At 42.5% G+C, this 20,573-nt stretch overlaps 1 protein-coding gene across 5 annotated transcripts in view; it reads left to right on the forward strand.

Moving 5' to 3' along the window:
• SENP6 (SUMO specific peptidase 6) overlaps positions 1-20,573 on the forward strand; it is a 94,549-nt gene that overhangs the window by 24,861 nt on the left and 49,115 nt on the right. For 2 of the 5 annotated variants that reach the window (XM_073675587.1, XM_073675585.1), the window contains exons 6-9: positions 8,901-8,921; positions 9,103-9,167; positions 13,002-13,114; positions 14,991-15,375. In XM_073675587.1, the coding sequence (XP_073531688.1) occupies positions 8,901-8,921; positions 9,103-9,167; positions 13,002-13,114; positions 14,991-15,375 (584 nt within the window). The remainder of the gene's footprint in view (positions 1-8,900; positions 8,922-9,102; positions 9,168-13,001; positions 13,115-14,990; positions 15,376-20,573) is intronic. The other 3 variants (XM_073675589.1, XM_073675588.1, XM_073675586.1) reach the window with 2 other exon arrangements.

Genomic DNA, 20,573 nt, shown 5'->3' on the forward strand with positions numbered 1-20,573 from the left:
GTGGCTGGCATTCATGCAAGATCGTGATTTTTGCTGAAGCACTGCTATATATAGCGCAAACAGGCGAATGGATGACTATTAAATTCAGTAAAAAGTGAAAAAAAAAGTTTTTAAAACTATGAAAAAATTAACACAGGTTCAAATCACTCTCTTTTGCCTCATGGAAAGTAAAACAAAAACACTTATTTGGTATTGCTGCTTTCAGAAATATCTGATCTATCAAAATGTAAAATAAATTAATTAATCTGATGAGTAAACTTTGTAACAAGATACAAGATCGAAACTCTATAATTACGGGTTTCTGGCAGCCGCAACATTACAATAAAATACAATAAGAGGTGAAGAAAACATCAGATCTACCGCAAAATTGTATCAATAAAAACGTCAGCTCACTGCGCAAAAAATAAGCCATCACCCAGCCCCAGATCCCAAAAAACGTTGCAGATCTTAGAAAATGGCGAGGAATGCAAAAACTTTTTTTCCATGCAGATTTCAGACTTTTTTTTCACCACTTACCTTATATACTCGAGTATAAGCCGACCGTTTCAGCACATTTTTTATGCTGAAAAAGCCCCCCTCGGCTTATACTCTGGTATATACTTATATATACAGTATATACTGTTGATGGGGGAGGTTGCAGCGGAGGAGCGGGCTCAGGCAATAGCCGCCTGCTGGAGCTACCACATGTGCCCGCTGCTAAAGAAAATGAATATTCACTCTTCTCCACGCCCATGGGAGTGGAGAGGGATGAATATTGTTAGAACCCTCCTGTTAGAAAAAAAACTATTTTGTAGTCGCGTGACCTGCTGCCTATTTATTCCAACTCCGCCATTCTGGATTTGCTGGACTTCAGTGTTACTTTGACTCTTAATCTAGCCAGGTGCTTTGTACCTATCTCTATAGTTTGCTTGGTCCTTGGACCTCTAAGTATTTTTGTTTGTTTGTCTTTTTGCTCCGCTACAACTTCTGCTAGGAGGTGTCCAATTTTGTCCCAGTCCTTAGTACTTTTAGGGACCCCTCCCTTATATCTATAGGTCTGCATTCAGACTAGCTGAGGACGAAGGCGGGTCTGTTCACAAGGAACAGGTTGCCCGCTGCAACGTAGGGAATCAGCTTAGTCCTATTGTAGGGACAGTTTTCCTATCTTTCCTTAGTTCTTGTAGCAGATCATAACAGTAAGTCCAGCCCAAAATCAAAGGAAAAAGAAAAAATCCTGGGGAACGAGATCCGGAGGTCAGCATGGTGTCTGTTCAGGAATTGGCTCAACGCCTTCAGGGATTGTCTCTTGAGGTGGCCGAGCTCCAGCAACAGTTGAGTAGCTGTCCTGGAGCACATTTTGTTGAACCGAAGGTAGGACTGCCTGATTTTTTTTTATGGTAAACAACAAGATTTTTTTTTCCTTTAAAAATGCTTGTTTATTATATTTTCATTTGAGACCCAGGTCCTCTGGGAATGAATCACAGCGCATTGGGTTTATCATGTAACTTTTGCGCAAGGAACCACAGGGATTGACCTTTTCTCTCCAACCTAATGATCCGTGTTTTAGATCAGTGGAAGATTTTTTTTCTGCTATGGGGTTGTTGTATGGCGATCCTGATCGAGTCTCTTCTGCTGAGACACAACTGAGACGTTTAAAGCAGGGGTCAGGTGATGTTGAAAATTATTGTACACACTTCAGAAGGTGGTCTTCTGAAGTGAGATGGAATGATTCGGCGTTAAAATGTTTGTTTCTTGATGGTCTAGGTGAAAGGGTTAAGGATCTGCTGATTGCTTTCCCTGCACCTGGAAACTTGCAAGAAGCCATGCAATTAGCTATACGGGTGGACAGGAGACTGCGTGCCAGGGTTAATGAGGAGAAAACTCCTCCTATGGCAGCTCCTAGTCATCAGAGGGTCTGCTCGGACGGCGGAGAACCGATGGAGATTGGGGCGATGTCACTCCGCTCTCAGGAAAAAGACCGCAGGTTTTCCAAGGGATTGTGTTTTTATTGTGGTAAATCTGACCATTTTATTAAGAACTGTGAGCTTCTGTTAAATAAAGAAAAAAAAAAAAGGTCAGTTACGCCCGTATTGCTTGTTTAAACTCTAAGGGAGTATTTCTTTCTGGGAGTACCTCATTGCAGGAGGAGTTGATTGAATTTCAGGTATTTGTGGATTGTGGTTCTACACTGAATGTGATTGATAAGGGATTTTTGGAAAAACTTAAATTGGAACCTAAACCTTTGTCATCTCCTATTTCTGTGGTTGCTGTTGATAACACTCCTTTGAAATGTGTTACTCACAAGGTTTTTGAATTTCCCCTCACTATTAATGGTATTCACCAAGAGAATTTGGATTTAGTGGTATTAAATAATTTACCTTCTCCAGTAGTGTTAGGTTTGCCTTGGTTAAAACTGCACAATCCTTTACTTGACTGGTCTACTAATGAGATTAAGTCTTGGGAGTCCTAAGTGCTATGATAAATGTTGTAACGGTCGCATTGCTGCTGTGGAAAGAGGGGAATTACCTGTACCTATTCAGGATTTTTGGAAGGTTTTTTCAGAGGAGGAGTCGCAAATTCTACCTCCTCATAGGGACTATGATTGCACCATTGAGTTTGTTCCTGGAGCTACTCTTCCCAAGAATCGCTTATTTAATCTTACTATCCCTGAAAGAAAAGCCTTGGAGGAATACATACTGACGAGCTTGGCTGCTGGTCACATTAGACCTTCTAAGTCACCTGTGGCTGTTGGATTTTTTAGTGTAAAAAAAAAAGACGGCGGTTTATGTCCATGTCTGGACTTTCGCGAAATTAATAAAATTACCGTACGCAATTCCTACCCACTGCCGTTAATTCCTGACTTGTTTAACCAGTTAGTGGGGGCCAAGTGGTTCTCTAAAATTGATCTCCGGGGGGCATACAATTTGTTGCGAATGAAGGAGGGTGGTGAATGGAAGACTGCTTTTAACACTCCGGTGGGTCATTTTGAGAATCTGGTTATGCCTTTTGGTCTTACCAATGCACCAGCGTTTTTTCAGAACCTTATTAATGACATCCTAGGACCTTTGATTGGTAAGAATGTGGTGGTGTATTTGGATGACATTTTGATTTATTCGCCAGATCTGGAGTCTCATTGGCAGAGTGTACGTGGGGTATTGCAGTTATTAAGTGACAATTCACTTTTTGCTAAGCTGGAGAAATGCGAGTTCGCTGTGCAGAGAATTAGTTTTTTGGGCTACATTATCTCCAGCGAGGGCTTTGAGATGGACCCGGTGAAGCTTCAGGCTGTGCAGGAATGGCCTAGGCCTATTGGTTTAAAATCTATACAGAGATTTTTGGGTTTCGCCAATTATTACAGAAAATTCATTAAGAATTTTTCTATAATTGTTAAGCCGCTGACCGATCTCACCAGGAAAGGTGCGAATACGGTCCAGTGGACTACTGAGGCCATTGAAGCTTTTGTGTATCTCAAGGAGAGTTTCAGTTCTGCCCCCATCCTTATGCAGCCTGATGAGACCAAGCCTTTTTTGGTCGAGGTTGATGCTTCTTCGGTGGGGGTCGGTGCGGTTTTGTCTCAGGAGAACAAGGATGGGGTTCATCCCTGTGCTTTTTTTTTTCGAAAAATTTTTCTGAAACCGAACTTAATTACGATGTTGGTAATCGGGAATTGCTAGCTATCAAACTCGCATTTGAACATTGGCGTCATTTCTTGGAAGGTGCTAAATTTCCCATTCAGGTTTTCACTGATCATAAGAATCTGATCTATCTAGATGCTGCCAAGCACTTGAATGCCCGTCAGGCTAGGTGGGCACTTTTTTTTTCGCTGTTTAAATTTTCTGTTATTTACATCCCGGGTACTAAGATTGTTAAAGCTGATGCTTTATCTCGCAGCTTTTCTCCCATGGTTGGTACCGAGGAGGAGGAGAGCATTTTACAGGAAGGAGTTGTGATAGCAGCATTGGACTCCGTTTTGGAAGATGTGATTCTGAAAGCACAGGAGGATGCCCCATCTAACACTCCCCATGGGAGGTTGTTTGTGCCTAGAACCTTTAGGAGAGAGTTGTTTGTGGAGTATCATGAGTCTCGGTTGGCAGGTCATCCAGGAATTTCTGAGACTAAGAGACTGGTAGGTCGCAGTTTTTGGTGGCCTGGGTGGCAGAAGGAAATCATTAAATGGGTGCGTCAATGTACGGTGTGTGCTAGATCAAAGGCTTCACATGCTCCTGCTGCGGGGTTGCTTTGCCCTCTGGAGGTTCCTAGTGCACCTTGGACGCATCTTGCAATGGATTTTATTACTGACCTTCCTGTGTCCGAGGGTTTCACTGTCATCTGGGTGGTCATGGACCGTTTTAGCAAGATGTGTCACTTGGTTCCTTTCATTAAACTACCCTGCGCTAAGACACTCGCTAAGGCTTTTGTCAAGGAAATTGTCAGACTCCATGGCGTTCCCACCGACATTGTTTCCGATAGGGGACCTCAGTTTGTGGCTCGTTTTTGGCGTGCCTTTTGTGACAGGTTGGGAGTCCATTTGTCATTTTCATCTGGGTATCATCCTGAGTCTAATGGACAGACAGAAAGAAAGAACCAGGATGTTCAGCAGTTTTTACATTGTTTTGTGGCAGACAATCAAGAGGGGGTGGTCTGAGTTTCTGCCACTTGCTGAATTTGCTCTTAACAACCATACATCCTCTTCTGCTGGGTGTTTTTTTGTTGTACTGGGAGACATCCGTCGTTTGGTTCGTTCTCCAAATTGGTGTCGGCTGTGCCGGAGGAGGAGAATTTTTCCGGTGATTTGGAGAGAGTTTGGACTGATGTACTTTGTAACCTTCAAGAGGCTAACAAAAAGTCTAAGAAATATTTTAACAGGAAACGTCAAGAAGTTTTGTTTACGGTTGGTGACATGGTTTGGTTGTCCTCAAAGAATCTGCGGTTGAGGATTCCTTCTAAGAAATTGGGTCTGAAGTTTGTGGGACCATTTAAGGTGCTTCAGGTGGTTAACCAGTCTGCTGTTAGGTTGGAGGTTCCCTCCTCCTGGAAGATTAATCCGGTGTTTCATGTTTCCTTGTTGAAAAAAGCTGATGTATCGGATAGGGAGGCCACTGTCACAGTTCCTCCGGTGGTGGAAGACGGTGAATATGAAATTTCTCGTATCCTGAATTCCAGAAGGCATAGAGGGAGATTGCAGTATCTCGTCGCTTGGAAAGGCTTCGGTCCTGAGGATAACTCCTGGGTAAGGGCAGATTATGTCTCTGCTCCTAGACTTATCAGAGCGTTTCACAGGAGGTTTCCTGATAGGCCTGGGCCTGGAGGATCCGGAGGATCCTCATAGAAGAGGGGGTACTGTTAGAACCCTCCTGTTAGTTTTTTTTCTATTTTGTAGTCACGTGACCTGCTGCCTATTTATTCCAGCTCCGCCCTTCTGGCTTTGCTGGACTTCAGTGTTACTTTGACTCTTAATCTAGCCAGGTGCTTTGTACCTATCTCTATAGTTTGCTTGGTCCTTGGACCTCTAAGTATTTTTGTTTGTTTGTCTTTTTGCTCCGCTACAACTTCTGCTAGGAGGTGTCCAATTTTGTCCCAGTCCTTAGTACTTTTAGGGACCCTTCCCTTATAGCTATAGGTCTGCGTTTAAACTAGCTGAGGACGAAGGCGGGTCTGTTCACAAGGAACAGGTTCCCCGCTGCATCGTAGGTAATCAGCTTAGTCCTATTGTAGGGACAGTTTTCCTATCTTTCCTTAGTTCTTGTAGCAGATCATAACAAATATTAATTTTCTTTAATAGCGCAGTGTGTGTTGCAGCCGCCGCTTCCTGCTGCGACTCAGCGATCCTATGTACCCGCTATTAGAGAGTATGAATATTCACTCCTCTCCACTCCCATGGGCGTGGAAAACAGTGAATATTCATTCTCTTTAGTATCGGGCACAGAGGAGCCCTGAGCCGCTGCAGGAAGCGGCAGCTGCGACTCATACTGCGCTGGTAAGGAGAATGACTATTCACTCCTCTCCACATCCATAGTTCCGGCGTGGAGACGAGTGAATATCCCGGCAGCTCACCTCAGTATCTGAGGGCGTATGGCAGTGACGTCATGCACTGCTCAGATGCGGAGGTGAGCTGCTACTGGCAGACAGGATGCAGCGCTGGAGCAGAGGGAAGAAAGGTGAGTAGGAGTGCTTTTTTTTTTCCATGTGTGCAGTGATGGGAGGTCATGCAAACCAGGATTGGGGATGAGGGGGGCCATGCAAACCAGGATTGGGGATGAGGGGGGCCATGTAAACCAGGATTGAGGATTAGGGGGGCCATGCAAACCAGGATTGGGAATTAGGGGGGCCATGCAAACCAGGATTGGGGATGAGGGGGGCCATGCAAACCAGGATTGGGGATGAGGGGGGCCATGCAAACCAGGATTGGGGATGAGGGGGGCCATGCAAACCAGGATTGGGGATGATGGGGGGCCATGCAAACCAGGATTGGGGATGAGGGTGCCATGCAGACCAGGATGGGGAAATTTACCAGTAACTGCTGCATTTCCCACCCTAAGCTTATACTCGTCAAATTTTTTTCTCAGTTTTTTTGTGGTAAAATTAGGTGCCTCGGCTTATATTCGGGTTGGCTTATACTCGAGTATATACGGCAAATAAAAAATAAACAATACATCTTTGGTAGCTGAGTACTTGTACTGACCTGGGGAATCATATTGCCAGGTCAGTTTTACCATGTAGTGAACATGGTAAATAAAAAAAATAATTGTGGAATTGCACTTTTTTTTTAAAATTTCACCTCACTTGGAATTTTTTTATATGGTAAAGTCAATAGTGTAATTCAAAAGTACAACTCGTCCCTCAAAAAGCAAGCCCTCATACAGTTTTATATTGACGGAAAAATAAAAAAGTTATGGCTTTTGGAAGAAAGGAAGGTAAAAATGAAAACGGAAAATGGCCATGGCCTGAAGGGGTTAAGTCACATTTGAAGTTTGGATGTAATAACCTTTTGACGCATAGATGTGGGACTATGGCTAGGGTCTTTGGTTCTGCCCAGCCCCTCCTTCTGCCTCTGGTGTCTGTATTTTTCTCCTTTTTTAAAGTCGGTTTTGTCCTTGCCGCGGGCGGCGCTTGTGCAGATTCATCTACCGGCGATCTTCAGGAAAATTGCGATCGTGGCGGTGCAGACTGAGATCTTGGCTCAATGACTAACTCTAAAAAAAAAGGAGGAAGATACAGACACCAGAGGTCGGGTGAGGGGCGGAGGCAAAGCCAAAGACCGTACCCACAGTCCTGCCTCTAAGCACCAAAAGGTTATTACACCCAAACTTCAAATGTGAATTAAAAAGTAACCAGAAAGTGGATTTCTTCAGTAAAGGTATCTATTGAATCTGTATCCCACCGCCATTTATGCCCACGCCTTTACTTTAACATGCTAATCATGATGACAGATTCGTTTAAAGGTCTTTATGTATGTTTTCACTTTCTTTTTTTTTTCTATGTTATCCGATGTGGATGTGGATTTTGCTTTCCAGATATTTGTGGCCGGTTCATCGATTGCAACTTTAAAACTTCTCGAAATTTTTGCGTAAATGCTCTAGTCTTTGCTAGGTGGTATTTTTTGTATGTGTGAATTTATTGTGCAAATTTTGTGACATTTTTGTAGAAACATGTTACTTTTTGTTTTGAAAAGGCACAAAAAAAGGTTAAAAGACAGAAATATAAAGCATTGTAGATTTTTCGAAAGATTCGTGAATCCCATGCGCCAATGTGAAAACTTTGGTGCAAAAAGATTAACTAATAAGACAAGACAAAACAAGAAAGATGTGTTAAATTGTGAAAGCTAGAAGGGCATATTAGACACAATTTCATTTTTCTTTGCATATATTGCCCTCTTGTAAAAAGCTCACATGGCATATGATAGATTTTAATATCTCTGGTATGGAATGAACAAACTTTGGTTATAAATGTAATTGTCAATGCATTTGGGATCTGCCCCACCTGAAAGTGTCAGGGCATGATGTTCTCACTCTTGTTCCACCACTGTGCCAATGTCTGTGTCTTGTATGAGCTCCATATTCTTTCTGATGCATTTTATAAAGCATTTGTTCACAACCTAGCAAATTTGATGAGGTTTCTTTTTCCTTTCTTTCTGTGGAAAAGACGCAGCTTTTTAACCTCTGATGGTTTTTTTAAACCTTAAAATGTCACTTCTTCAGCAAAGTCCATGAGAAACCAGAATTCTCTGTTCACACATCATGGTTTTTTTTTGTTGCATATTTTGTGCCTTGGTTGGGTTTTTGGAAAATAGAGCAGGTCACTTCTTTCAGTGTTTTTTTTTACCCATAGGGAGTAATGGGTGGTGGAAAAAAAAACGCACCAAAATTTGCATCAGCCTTTTTTCAGTGTTTTTGATGGAAAAATAGAATAAGGTTCTTTTTTTTCACAGAACCTTATGTATATGCATAAATAGAGACCGAAGGACAGTAAAAAAAAAAGCATAAAAACACAGCAAAATCTGTATTTTTGACGCAGCTGACTTCCTGCCAGAGATCAGGTTTTGCTGTAGATTGGTGATGCTGAAAAACCCAACATGTGTGAACATAGCCTAAGTCTTTTTGCTTGCACTATTTTATATAGTGCCACCCAGTTAAATAATATCTGTACAGCGTGGTACACTTTTTTTTGCAAAGGAATCATATTTTTGATGTTGGCTTCTTTTACTAGCAGAAATGAAACACATCGTGAAAACATTCAGATTTGACTCAAATTTCATCACTTTTTTGTAACGGTGACATCTACAGAAAAAGCTTGGCAGACACACAATCCAAAGTTTCCCCTAAATTTCTCTGGGATGTTTTTCTTTGGCATGTGACTGGGGTTTGGTAGTAGAATGCAGGGATACACATCTTACACTGTTTTTCTCTTTTTTACATTTTAAGCAGTCTGGAAAGACGGGAGAGGTAAGTGTGGGTTCTAGATGTAACGCATGCAGCATTCTTTCCCTGTACATATTTGTGTTCACTTGTGTAAGAAGTGACCCTCCTACCATTACGGTTTCATTTCTAAGTGTGCTTGCTTTTTATTTTCTCCACCATGTTTTATTAATTTTGTTTTTATTTTATTATGTTTTATTTTGCAAAGGAAAGAATACCCTCCACATGTTCAGAAGGTAGACATTGATGCAATTAGGGTGTCAGAAAGACTGGGTAAGTTTTCAATGCCTTTTTTGTATACATATAGAAAAATTGGACACACCTTCAGATTTTAAGATTTAGCTCACCCCTTTTTACAAACGGTTAAGATGAAAGTTGCAGGAATAATTTCCAGCACGCGTCCTAGTGGAAATTACTCCTGTGGATATTATGCATGACCAAAATGCCAAGTTTTTTTCTTTGGGAATTAACCAAAGGGTCTGGACCAACCCACTCATTTATCATCCTTAGGGCTCATTCACACCTCAGATTTTCACATATGAGTGCTATCCATTTCTTTTTATGGTTATCACTCATATCTATGACAGTCTATGGGGCTGTTCAAATGTCAGATTTTTTCCTCAGACCTGAGTGGTCCATGCAAAAGCGCGGACACATGTCCAACATTTAGCCAAGTGTTGTATCAAAGTCGGCAATGCAAGTCTATAGGACAGTGAAAAAAATCTGACCGCATTCTGATGTCATCCATGCACTGTCCGCTTTTCACTGACTGATAAGGAGGAGAAACTTTTTTTTTTTTTTTTATATCCGTGAAATATCTGCTGAAACTCTAATGAAAATCACTGATGAAACTGGCTGTTTTTCTTGTACGTCAAAAAAACTGACGTCTGAATGAGGCCTTATGGTTTATGATGAAATTTGTTGTGAATTCTGGAAATAGATTATTAGTATATGTGTGTTTTGAACTTTTATTAACATATTATCTTAATTACTATGACTGTAATTTACATGTGGTAACTTGTGCTTTTTATGTTTGATTTGGGAGCCATTACCCTCCCATCTAGCCTGAATGTGTAAGGGATCTTAAAGGGAATCTGTCAGTTACATCAACCTTCCTAAGCTGTCTATATGGGCTTGCTGGTTGAATAAAATGATACTTCGATATCTACAATCTGATGTTTTATTTCAGAGAAATCCACGTTTTTTCTAATAAGTAAATGAAAACAAAATTTGAGGCGAAGCATATGTTGGTGTAAGTGCAGTGTGTAGGTGTTCATTGACACACTGGCCATTTAATAGACAGAACCTAAGATAAAAACAAAATTAGCAAATACCCAGCAGTTATAGTAAATGTAAATAACATGGGATACTTGGTTAACACTGTTTTTATCAAAAAAGCATAAAAGCCATCCCACCGCGACAAGGTGTGCCCAATCGGGACAGTCCCTAGCTTTTGTAGTTCACTTCACTATGTGTGAGCTGACTTAGATAAAGGCAGAGTAGGACCAGGTCCCGACTGTTCAGACACCTGCCCGTGGAAAGCTATATAAGCAAAGTGAACAGCCCAGAAACGAGGAACCACGCCGCTGTTAGTACAAAGAACAAAAAACTAAAGCAAAACCAAAGAAATGAGCTGGAGCTTTTGTTGGTATAAGTGCAATGCATAGGTGTTCATTCACACTGTGGCCATTTAGCAGACTGAATCTGAGATTAAAACAAAATGTGCAAATACCCTATAGTATGTATATGAATAAAATGGTAAATGTAAATAACATAAGGTACTTAACGAACACTGTTTTGATCAAAAAAGCGTAAAAACCATCCCACCACGACAAGGTGTACCCAATCGGTACAGTCACTAGCTCTTGTAGTTCACCTCACTGTGTTTCAGCAAATGTCAACATAGATGAGGGCAGAGCAGGACCAGGTCCCGACTTTTAGGACTTCTGCCTGTGAAAGGATATAGAAGTAAAGTAAACAGCCCCAAAAGGGGGGAGCCCACGCCCCTTTTTGTACAAAGTGCAAAAAGCAAAAAACTTTTGAGCCGAAGCATATGTTGGTATAAGTACAATGTAATACAGTTATATGAAAAAGTTTGGGCACCCCTATTAATCTTAAGCTTAATGTTTTATAAAAATTGGTGTTTTTGCAACAGCTATTTCAGTTTGATATATGTAATAACTGTTGGACACAGTAATGTTTCTGTCTTGAAATGAGGTTTATTGTACTAACAGAAAATGTGCAATCTGCATTCAAACAAAATTTGACAGGTGCATAAGTATGGGCACCCTTATCATTTTCTTGTTTTAAATACTCCTACCTACTTTTTACTGACTTACTAAAACACTTTTTTTGGTTTTGTAACCTCATTGAACTTTGAACTTCATAGCCAGGTGTATGCAATCATGAGAAAAGCTACTTAAAGTGGCCACTTGCAAGTTGTTCTCCTGTTTGAATCTCCTCTGAAGAGTGGCATCATGGGCTCCTCAAAACAACTGTCAAATGATCTGAAAACAAAGATTATTTAACATAGTTGTTCAGGGGAAGGATACAAAAAGCTGTTTCAGAGATTTAACCTGTCAGTTTCCACTGTGAGGAACATAGTAAGGAAATGGAAGAACACAGGGACAGTTCTTGTTAAGGCCAGAAGTGGCAGGCCAAGAAAAACATCAGAAAGGCAGAGAAAAAGAATGGTGAGATCAGTCAAGGACAATCCTCAGACCACCTCCAGAGAGCTGCAGCATCAACTTGCTGCAGATGGTGTCACTGTGCATCGGTCAACTATACAACACACTTTGCACAAGGAGAAGCTGTATGGGAGAGTGATGCGAAAGAAGCCGTTTCTGCAAGCACGCCACAAACAGAGTCGGCTGAGGTATGCAAAAGCACATTTGGAGAAGCCAATTTCTTTTTGGAAGAAGGTCCTGTGGACTGATGAAACCAAGATTGAGTTGTTTGGTCATACAAAAAGGCGTTATGCATGGTGGCAAAAAAACACAGCATTCCAAGAAAAACACTTGCTACCCACAGTAAAATTTGGTGGAGGTTCCATCGTGCTTTGGGGCTGTGTGGCCAATGCCGGCACCGGGAATCTTGTTAAAGTTGAGGGACGCATGGATTCCACTCAGTATCAGCAGATTCTTGACAATAATGTTCAAGAATCAGTGACAAAGTTGAAGTTACGCAGGGGATGGAGCTTTCAGCAAGACACTGATCCAAAACACCGCTCCAAATCTACTCAGGCATTCATGCAGAGGAACAATTACAATGTTCTGGAATGGCTATCCCAGTCCCCAGACCTGAATATCATGGAACATCTGTGGGATCATTTGAAGAGGGCTGTCCATGCTCGGCGACCATCAAACTTAACTGAACTGGAATTGTTTTGTAAAGAGGAATAGTCAAAAGTACCTTCATCCAGGATCCAGGAAATCATTAACAGCTACAGGAAGCGACTAGAGGCTGTTATTTTTGCAAAAGGAGGATCTACTAAATATTAATGTCACTTTTCTGGTGAGGTGCCCATACTTATGCACCTGTCAAATTTTGTTTGAATGCAGATTGCACATTTTCTGTTAGTACAATAAACCTCATTTCAAGGCAGAAACATTACTGTGTCCAACAGTTATTACATATATCAAACTGAAATAGCTGTTGCAAAAACACCAATTTTTATATAACATTAAGCTTAAGATTAATAGGGGTGCCCAAACTTTTTCATATAACTGTATGTAAATGAGCTGTTGGCCAGACATGGATCTCCTTGAGAATCTGCCTCCAGAGCTCATTTTATATGAAAGGGGGCGTTAACAGTGTGAGACATGTAATGGCTGACAGTCTGTGCTCCTGATCTACATGTCTCACACAGGTAACTCCCCCTTCCATTTAAAATAAGCTCTGGAGGCAAATCTATGTCCAGCCTGTGAATCTTAACAGCTCGTTTCCATATAAGAAAAATGTTGATCTCCCTGGAATATGACATCGGATGGCAAATATAAAGGTATCATTTTAGTCAACTTTCTAGGACCTGCGTGTCCATATAGACGGCTTAGGAGGGTTGATCCTACTGACAGATTCCCTTTAAAGAAACTGCTTTCTTTTTTGTAGAACACATGCAGGACACAGATGATGATTCTGAGATGGAGCCAGAGCCTGTGTTAAAGAGAAAGGTACAGCAGACACGGAACAGCAGTTTTCATACATGTTTATCAAAAACCGAGGTATGTTAATTAATGTAAATAATCTAATAATGAAGTAAAATTGACACAGTAAAACCTCTCAAGACCACTTTGAGGAGACTACCCCCTACCCCTAATCTAGAGGCCATTAATTAGAAGACCATTCTGGAAGAAAAGTTTTTTTTGTTTGTTTTGTGTTTTTTTTAAGGCAATTCTTGCTGTTGTCTTAAAGCGGTTTCACTGTATTTTTTTATATGTTTTATTAAAAACATGCTAGGTTGTGTTTGTACACTGATTTTAGATCAAGTTCTATATTTTTATTGGTAGATCTCAGTTGGCATTTAGACAAAAGGTTATTTAGATAAGACGCAACTCATTTCTATAGTAACAAAAAATTGTTTCCCTACTTTTTATTTTAATAAACTTAAAGGGAGCCTGTTAATGCCAAACCTCAAATAAAAGTGCTTATACATTGATATATAGAAGACTTAGCCCCTATAAAAATCATACTTGTAGTGCCGATTTTACTTATTTCTTTTTACATATAAACTGTTTTATTAGATATGAGAAGGCTTCAGACACAATAAGTAAAATCCACAACACCATTATAGGGTTTTTATAGGGTCTATATCCCTTAAAATAATAAATGAGCTATACCCTCCTACCTGGTTGACTCCCTGTGGCTCCAGCACAGGCTGGACCGGAAGTGGGGATTTCCCATTCTTTGGTCATCTGAGGCCTGTGATTTGGCTGCCGCAGTCAGGTGACTGGAAGAAGTTGTCATCACTTGCACAGCCAATGCTATCACTTCCAGTCTTGGTCAAGAGCATCGGAGAAGTCTGAGCTGGAGCCTCGGGGGATCATCCTCCTGAATCTAGAGTCATTTCATATTTTTGATCATTAACTGCCTGTTTGGGATATTTTGTTAAACTTGACCTACCCTTTTAGTAATTGTTATCAAGCTACATTTTTTTCTTTTATCAAAAGGGTTGTGGCACTGTGCTGCAAGGATTCAGTTTTATTGAAGTTCCAAAACAGGGCAAATAAAGCATTGCACAGTTCTCATTAAAGTTAATGGGGAGTCCCAGCACACTCTGCTTAACCAAAGGAGATATTGAACCGGGGACTAGAATTCCCTAATGGTGTTTTTACAATGGGTTTTATAAAGCAGATCTTCCCTAAGGTCTCATTTACGATACCTTATTAGGGTTTCCTTCTGAATGAGGCTGTATTTTTTTTCTACTGTGAAACAAACCTGCTGTAAACATTATGGCAGTCAAAAAATATATATATATTATACTACACATTGCTAAAATAGCAGTCACTGATTTTATAAATCGCTTCTCAAATGTGCTTAAAATTGGAAATGTTGCAAAGCCTCTTTAGTGAGGGCAGCTAGAGAGAGTCTCTTGCTGCGGTGGACCCTGGGCTACCAAGTCTTCTCATCGGGCACTGTGTGATCATTTACTTTCCTGCAGGAAACACTTGCTGCTTGATTTTTCCATAGTTTACTTCTCATTCAATCTCTAAAATTAAAGGTGTTTTCCAGGTCTGAAAAAATCACTGTACCTAGCTGCAGTTGGTGAAAAAAATAAATAAATTCTGTAGCCAATAACTCATTCCGTCAACTAAGGCAGGGCTGCTGAGCTCACTGATTGGCTGCAGTTCTGTAGACCATGATAGACACCAGGAGCAGCAGCGGAGACCCATCTCTGGAACCGGGAAGGACAGTTAGGTGTTTTTTTTTTCTATATACAAACTGTAGCTGGAGGAGAGTGGTTTTGTAAAACCAGAAAACCCCTTTAAGAAAGGTTTTACTTAGTCATGTAAGTGCTGAAACTGCAACATTAGACACATGGGCTTGCAAGTGTTCAGCTAATTGTCTTAAATCTGCTGACCCTTTTCTTTTCCTTGGTAGAGCACAGGGCAGGTTGAGCCTATTCAACATTGCACATCTTGTGTAAAAGAAAATAAAAGTAAGACGAGATGCCAAAGCTGTGGAGATGCACAAAGACTTTGCGGACAAAGCACTTCATCTTCTGAATCACCTGCTTCCTTAGCCAGGCCGTCCATACATCAAAGTGCGGCAACAGACAAGTCTAATAACCATGCTTTAAATACTAAGAACTTCTATGGCAACGCCTACAGGAATAACAAAATGGACCCGTTAATAAATGACTCTCCTAGGTGGAAGCAAAATCCAGCAAATGGGAAAATTGGACTTTCTACAGAAGCCAATTTATCCAAGATTACTAAAAATGCAAAACTAAGAAGTAGTAGATTGGCAGAAACAAGCGACACAAGTAAGTACATTTTGGTTAACATTCTAATGTTTCTAATTGGTATTGCCACATCTGTAAAAGTCCAATCTATCAAAATATAAAATGTAGCCTGTATGGTAAACACTATAAAGCAAAAAAAAATCGAATCCGAATTGCCTTTTGTTTGTTGTCCTCCAACTTTTTTCTTCTTTCCCCCTAGAAAATGAAGTGCCTTTTCCGGTGTAGTAAATTTAAGGAAAAAGGCAGCTCTTTCAAACCTGTTGAAAGTACCCTTTTAAAGGTGTTAGAGTATTGGACTTCTTGAATACTATATTCCTTGGTGTAAAGTAAAAATAACAAACACTCCTGTCTGGCACTGGGGTCAGGTCTAACACTGCTCATGTGACATTGGCTGAATTGTTCACATGGCATAACAATCAGTGTCTGCTAATGGGAAGAAGTTCTTGCGCTATCTTCAGACTTCCTAGGTTTGTCCGACCAGCAGCCACTGATTTGCTCAAGTGCTTGCATGGCATAACAGCCAATCGGTGGCCGATGATGGGCTGCTTTGCTTGCATGACATGACATAATGTTAAGCGAGCCCTGGGAGACCCAACATAACTGGAATCACACTTTTGCAGGAGGCATGTTATTTTTATTTTAAACTTGGGAATGTAGTATTTAAGAAAAAGTTGTCAGAGAAGTGGACAGCCACTTTAATAAAAAGCCTTTAATGTCACCCATAATCTGTACAAATCCATTGAGAAAGAAACCGAAATATCTTCAGGTGCATAAATAAAGAACCAAAATGATGTGGTTGCATGAATATGCACACTCTTATACTTTGTTGAGGTACCCTTTGATTTTATAACAGCATTCAGTCTTTTTAGGTAGGAGTCTACCAGCATGGCACAAATAGAATTGGCAATCATTGACCACTCTTCCTTGCAGTAGAGATCCAAATCTATCAGATTGCGAGGGCATCTCCTATGTACAGTGGCCTCTTCTAGTCAACCCACAGATTTTCAATTTGATTCTGGTCTTAATGACCGTCCTTACAGCGCTCCATGGTATATCCAAAGTCTTGGAAAACATTTTTGTACCCTTCTCCAGACGTATAACTGTCAACAGTAAGATTCCGTTACTATGTTGTAAGCTGTTTATTGACTTTTGCTATAAAAGTGTAAGAAAATGTCAAGAAAATCCTACTAGAACGGCTAAACTTTATAAAGACTTAATCAGAATCAGTGTAAATGATGCCAGTTGTGTACTGACTACTATTTCACATGAGTTTAAATGTGATTGCCTAATTCTGAATGCAACCACTTACCCAATTATAAGAAGGTGTCAAGAACACCCCTCGCTCGCTATACACATGCCTCGGATGCAACTGTAAAGGGGAACTTCCCACTCACTCGTCCACTCGCCTATTGCAATAGGCCAACAATGAGCTAAGCGCACCCCACAGAGTGTCCCCACATGTACGCCAAACTTTACGCTGCCACCACTCTGTGGTTTACCAGGCCAGCGAGACGCACCTGGCAACACACTGGTACATATGCACACCCAGTTTTCCCTAGCCCCTGAATGATCTGTACTCTGGTTACAAGGTAAAGTAACCAAGCTATTTTCTCTCCTCAATATCATGGGTTTTTTAGAGCAAGCTTATTTTATTAAATTTTATATTTACAAAAAGAATATACAAAAAGAAATACATTGCTTTAGAAGGTTACAAAAGGTGAAATAACAAAAAGACATACTTAAAACAAATAGCGAAATAAAAAGGAGAAATTAAGAATCCTTACGTAATTGGATTGTGAGACTTATTTGCAGAGATGACTACGCTTAGAAGGTTGTGGTACAGAATGACCATACGCATGTGTTCTTCTGAATCTGAACATGATATTTGGTAGATGAGAGAGCTGAGGTAAGAGGGGAACGGCTGATTAGATGCGAGTCTAATCCAGTTCAGCCCTCACTTTTGCTGTGGGTCATTTTTTTCCCCAGGAACCTTAGAGAAACAATATGGCTGTCATCTTACTAAACCTCATTAAAGGGGTTTTCCCCGTCACCAAAAGTTCATTTTAACACCTTCCCGACCCGTGTCACACCGTTTGTGACATGGAAAACAGTTCGTTCCCGACCCGTGTCACAGCGTGTGTGACATGGAGGGAAAGCGCCCCTGCAGCGCCTGCGAGCGGGGTCGCTCAGGTGTCACAGTTGCTACTGCAACTGGACATCCTGAAGTCGACCCCACGGGGGGTGGATTAACCCCCCCGTGCCTGGGACCCCTCCGATTGGCTGTTTCATTTTCACTTTTAGTGAAACTGCCAGTCGGTATGAATTAAATATTTCACCAATGAAAATTGGTGTAATATTTAAATCTGGGCATGGCCTGATGCTTACAGCATCAGCCATTGGCTGGGGGGAGTGTCACCTCTGTCCCCCCCCCAGATCTGATTGGGGGGCTAGCGTCACATGGATACTAGCCCCAATCAGATATGGAGGGATGGCTGAAACCTCCCAGCTCCTTCCCATCCCTGGATCCTCTGCTGTGGACCCCCTGCTGTGGACCCCCTGCTGTGGACCCCCTGCTGTGGACCCCCTGCTGTGGACCCTCTGTTTGGACCCCCTGCTGTGGACCCCATGGATCGCGTCTGCCGCCGCCGCCGCTGATCAGCAGGTAGTATTGCCCCCACTCCCCCCCGACCCCCCCCCTCCACCCCCCCTCCCGTCACACCCCCCCCCTCCACTTTCATACCTGCACCCCGACCTCCGCTCCCTCTGCCACGTCTTCATCCATCGGCTGCTGCTCTCCTTCTGACAGCCGGTGGACTGTGATCACAGCAGCAGCAGGCTCAGTGTAAATGCCCTGCTCCTGTGATCAAACCCACCATCCCCCAATCCCAGTGATATCACCCCCCACCTTCCAATAATCACCCCCTCCCCCAGTGTTCACCCCCCCTGTCCCCAGTGTTCACCACCCCCATCCCAGTGATCATCCCCCCCCCCCCCCCCGCAAACCCAGTGATCACCCCCCTGCTCCTGCCGGCTCCTGCTCCCCTTTCTGCCCCAGTAATCACCCCCCGATGCTGCCAGCCTCCTACCCCCCCTTGCTGCTGCCGCCTTCTGCCCCAGTGATCACCCCCCTTGCTGCTGCTGCTGGCTCCTCCATCTCCTCAGCCCCCTCCTACTCCTGACTGGCCCCTACGCCTGACTGGCCCCTACGCCTGACTGGCCCCTACGCCTGACTGGCCCCTACGCCTGACTGGCCCCTACGCCTGACTGGCCCCTACGCCTGACTGGCCCCTACGCCTGACTGGCCCCTACGCCTGACTGGCCCCTACGCCTGACTGGCCCCTACGCCTGACTGGCCCCTACGCCTGACTGGCCCCTACGCCTGACTGGCCCCTACGCCTGACTGGCCCCTACGCCTGACTGGCCCCTACGCCTGACTGGCCCCTACGCCTGACCGGCCCCCACACGTGACTGCAGAAGGTTACACCAAGCACACACACACACACACACACACGTACACTCACACTATAATAAAGTTTTGATTTTTTTTTTTTTTTTACACACGCACACAGCACACAAAATGTCCCGCCCGTCCCAGTCTAGGGCGTACTCAGCTGAGGAGGCTATGTCAGGTTGGTGTGTGTGTTGTAGTGTATATGAGATTGTGTGTGTGTGTGTGTGTGTGTGTGTGTGGTGTATGCACTACAATATACCACACCGCACACCAACCTGACATACACTACACAATGGTGTCCACTAACAAATTGGAACCATGTTGCGTTTGGAGAGTCCCTGTGTGCCCAAACATTGGAGCTCCCCAACAAGTGACCCCATTTTGGAAACTAGACCCCCCAAGGCACCTATATAGATGCATAGTGAGCACTTGGAACCCCCAGGTGCTTCACAAATTGATTGATAAAAATGAAAAAGTGGAAAAAAAAACACTTTTTTATTTTTACGGATTAATTTGTGAAGGACCTGGGGGTTCCAAGTGCTCACTATGCATCTAGATAGGTGCCTTGGGGGGTCTAGTTTCCAAAATGGGGTCACTTGTGGGGGAGCTCCAATGTTTGGGCACACAGCGGCTCTCCAAACGCAACATGGTGTCTTCTAACAATTTGAGCCGACAATTTGTTAGCGGACACCATGTTGCGTTTGGAGAGTCGCTGTGTGCCCAAACATTGGAGCTCCCCCACAAGTGACCCCATTTTGGAAACTAGACCCCCCCAAGGCACCTATCTAGATGCATAGTGAGCACTTGGAACCCCCAGGTCCTTCACAAATTAATCCGTAAAAATAAAGTGTTTTTTTTTCCACTTTTTCATTTTTATCAATCAATTTGTGAAGCACCTGGGGGTTCCAAGTGCTCACTATGCATCTAGATAGGTGCCTTGGGGGTCTAGTTTCCAAAATGGGGTCACTTGTGGGGGAGCTCCAATGTTTGGGCACACAGCGGCTCTCCAAACGCAACATGGTGTCCGCTAACAAATTGAATGGAAAATCGGCTCAAATTGTTAGCGGACTCCATGTTGCGTTTGGAGAGCCGCTGTGTGCCCAAACATTGGAGTTCCCCCACAAGTGACCCCATTTTGGAAACTAGACCCCCCAAGGCACCTATCTAGATGCATAGTGAGCACTTGGAACCCCCAGGTGCTTCACAAAATGATCTGTGAAAACAAAAAAGTACTTTTTTTTCACAAAAATTTTCTTTCAGCCTAAATTTTTTAATTTTCACATGGGTAACAGGATAAAATGCATCCTAAAATGTGTTGGTCAATTTCTCCTGAGTACACTGATACCTCATATGTGGTCATAAACCACTGTTTGGGCGCATGGCAGGGCTCAGAAGAGAAGGAGCGCAATTTGACTTTTGGAGCTAATTTTCCATTCAAAAAGTAAAATGGCGCTCCTTCCCTTCTGAGCCCTGCCGTGTGCCCAAACAGTGGTTTATGACCACATATGAGGTATCAGTGTACTAAGGAGAAATTGACCAACAAATTTTAGGATGCATTTTATCCTGTTACCCATGTGAAAATTTAGGCTAAAAGAAAATTTTTGTTAGAAAAATAAAAATGTTCATTTTTTTCTTCCATGTGGCTTTAGTTCCTGTGATGCACCTGAAGGGTTAATAATCTTCTTGAATGTAGTTTTGAGTAGCTTGAGGGGTGCAGTTTTTTGGAATGGTGTCACTTTTGGGTGTTTTCTGTCATAAAGACCCCTCA

The sequence above is a fragment of the Phyllobates terribilis genome, unplaced genomic scaffold, assembly GCF_046119375.1.
Source record: "Phyllobates terribilis strain yellow unplaced genomic scaffold, ASM4611937v1 Scaffold_3__8_contigs__length_932513732, whole genome shotgun sequence".
Lineage (NCBI taxonomy): Eukaryota > Metazoa > Chordata > Amphibia > Anura > Dendrobatidae > Phyllobates > Phyllobates terribilis.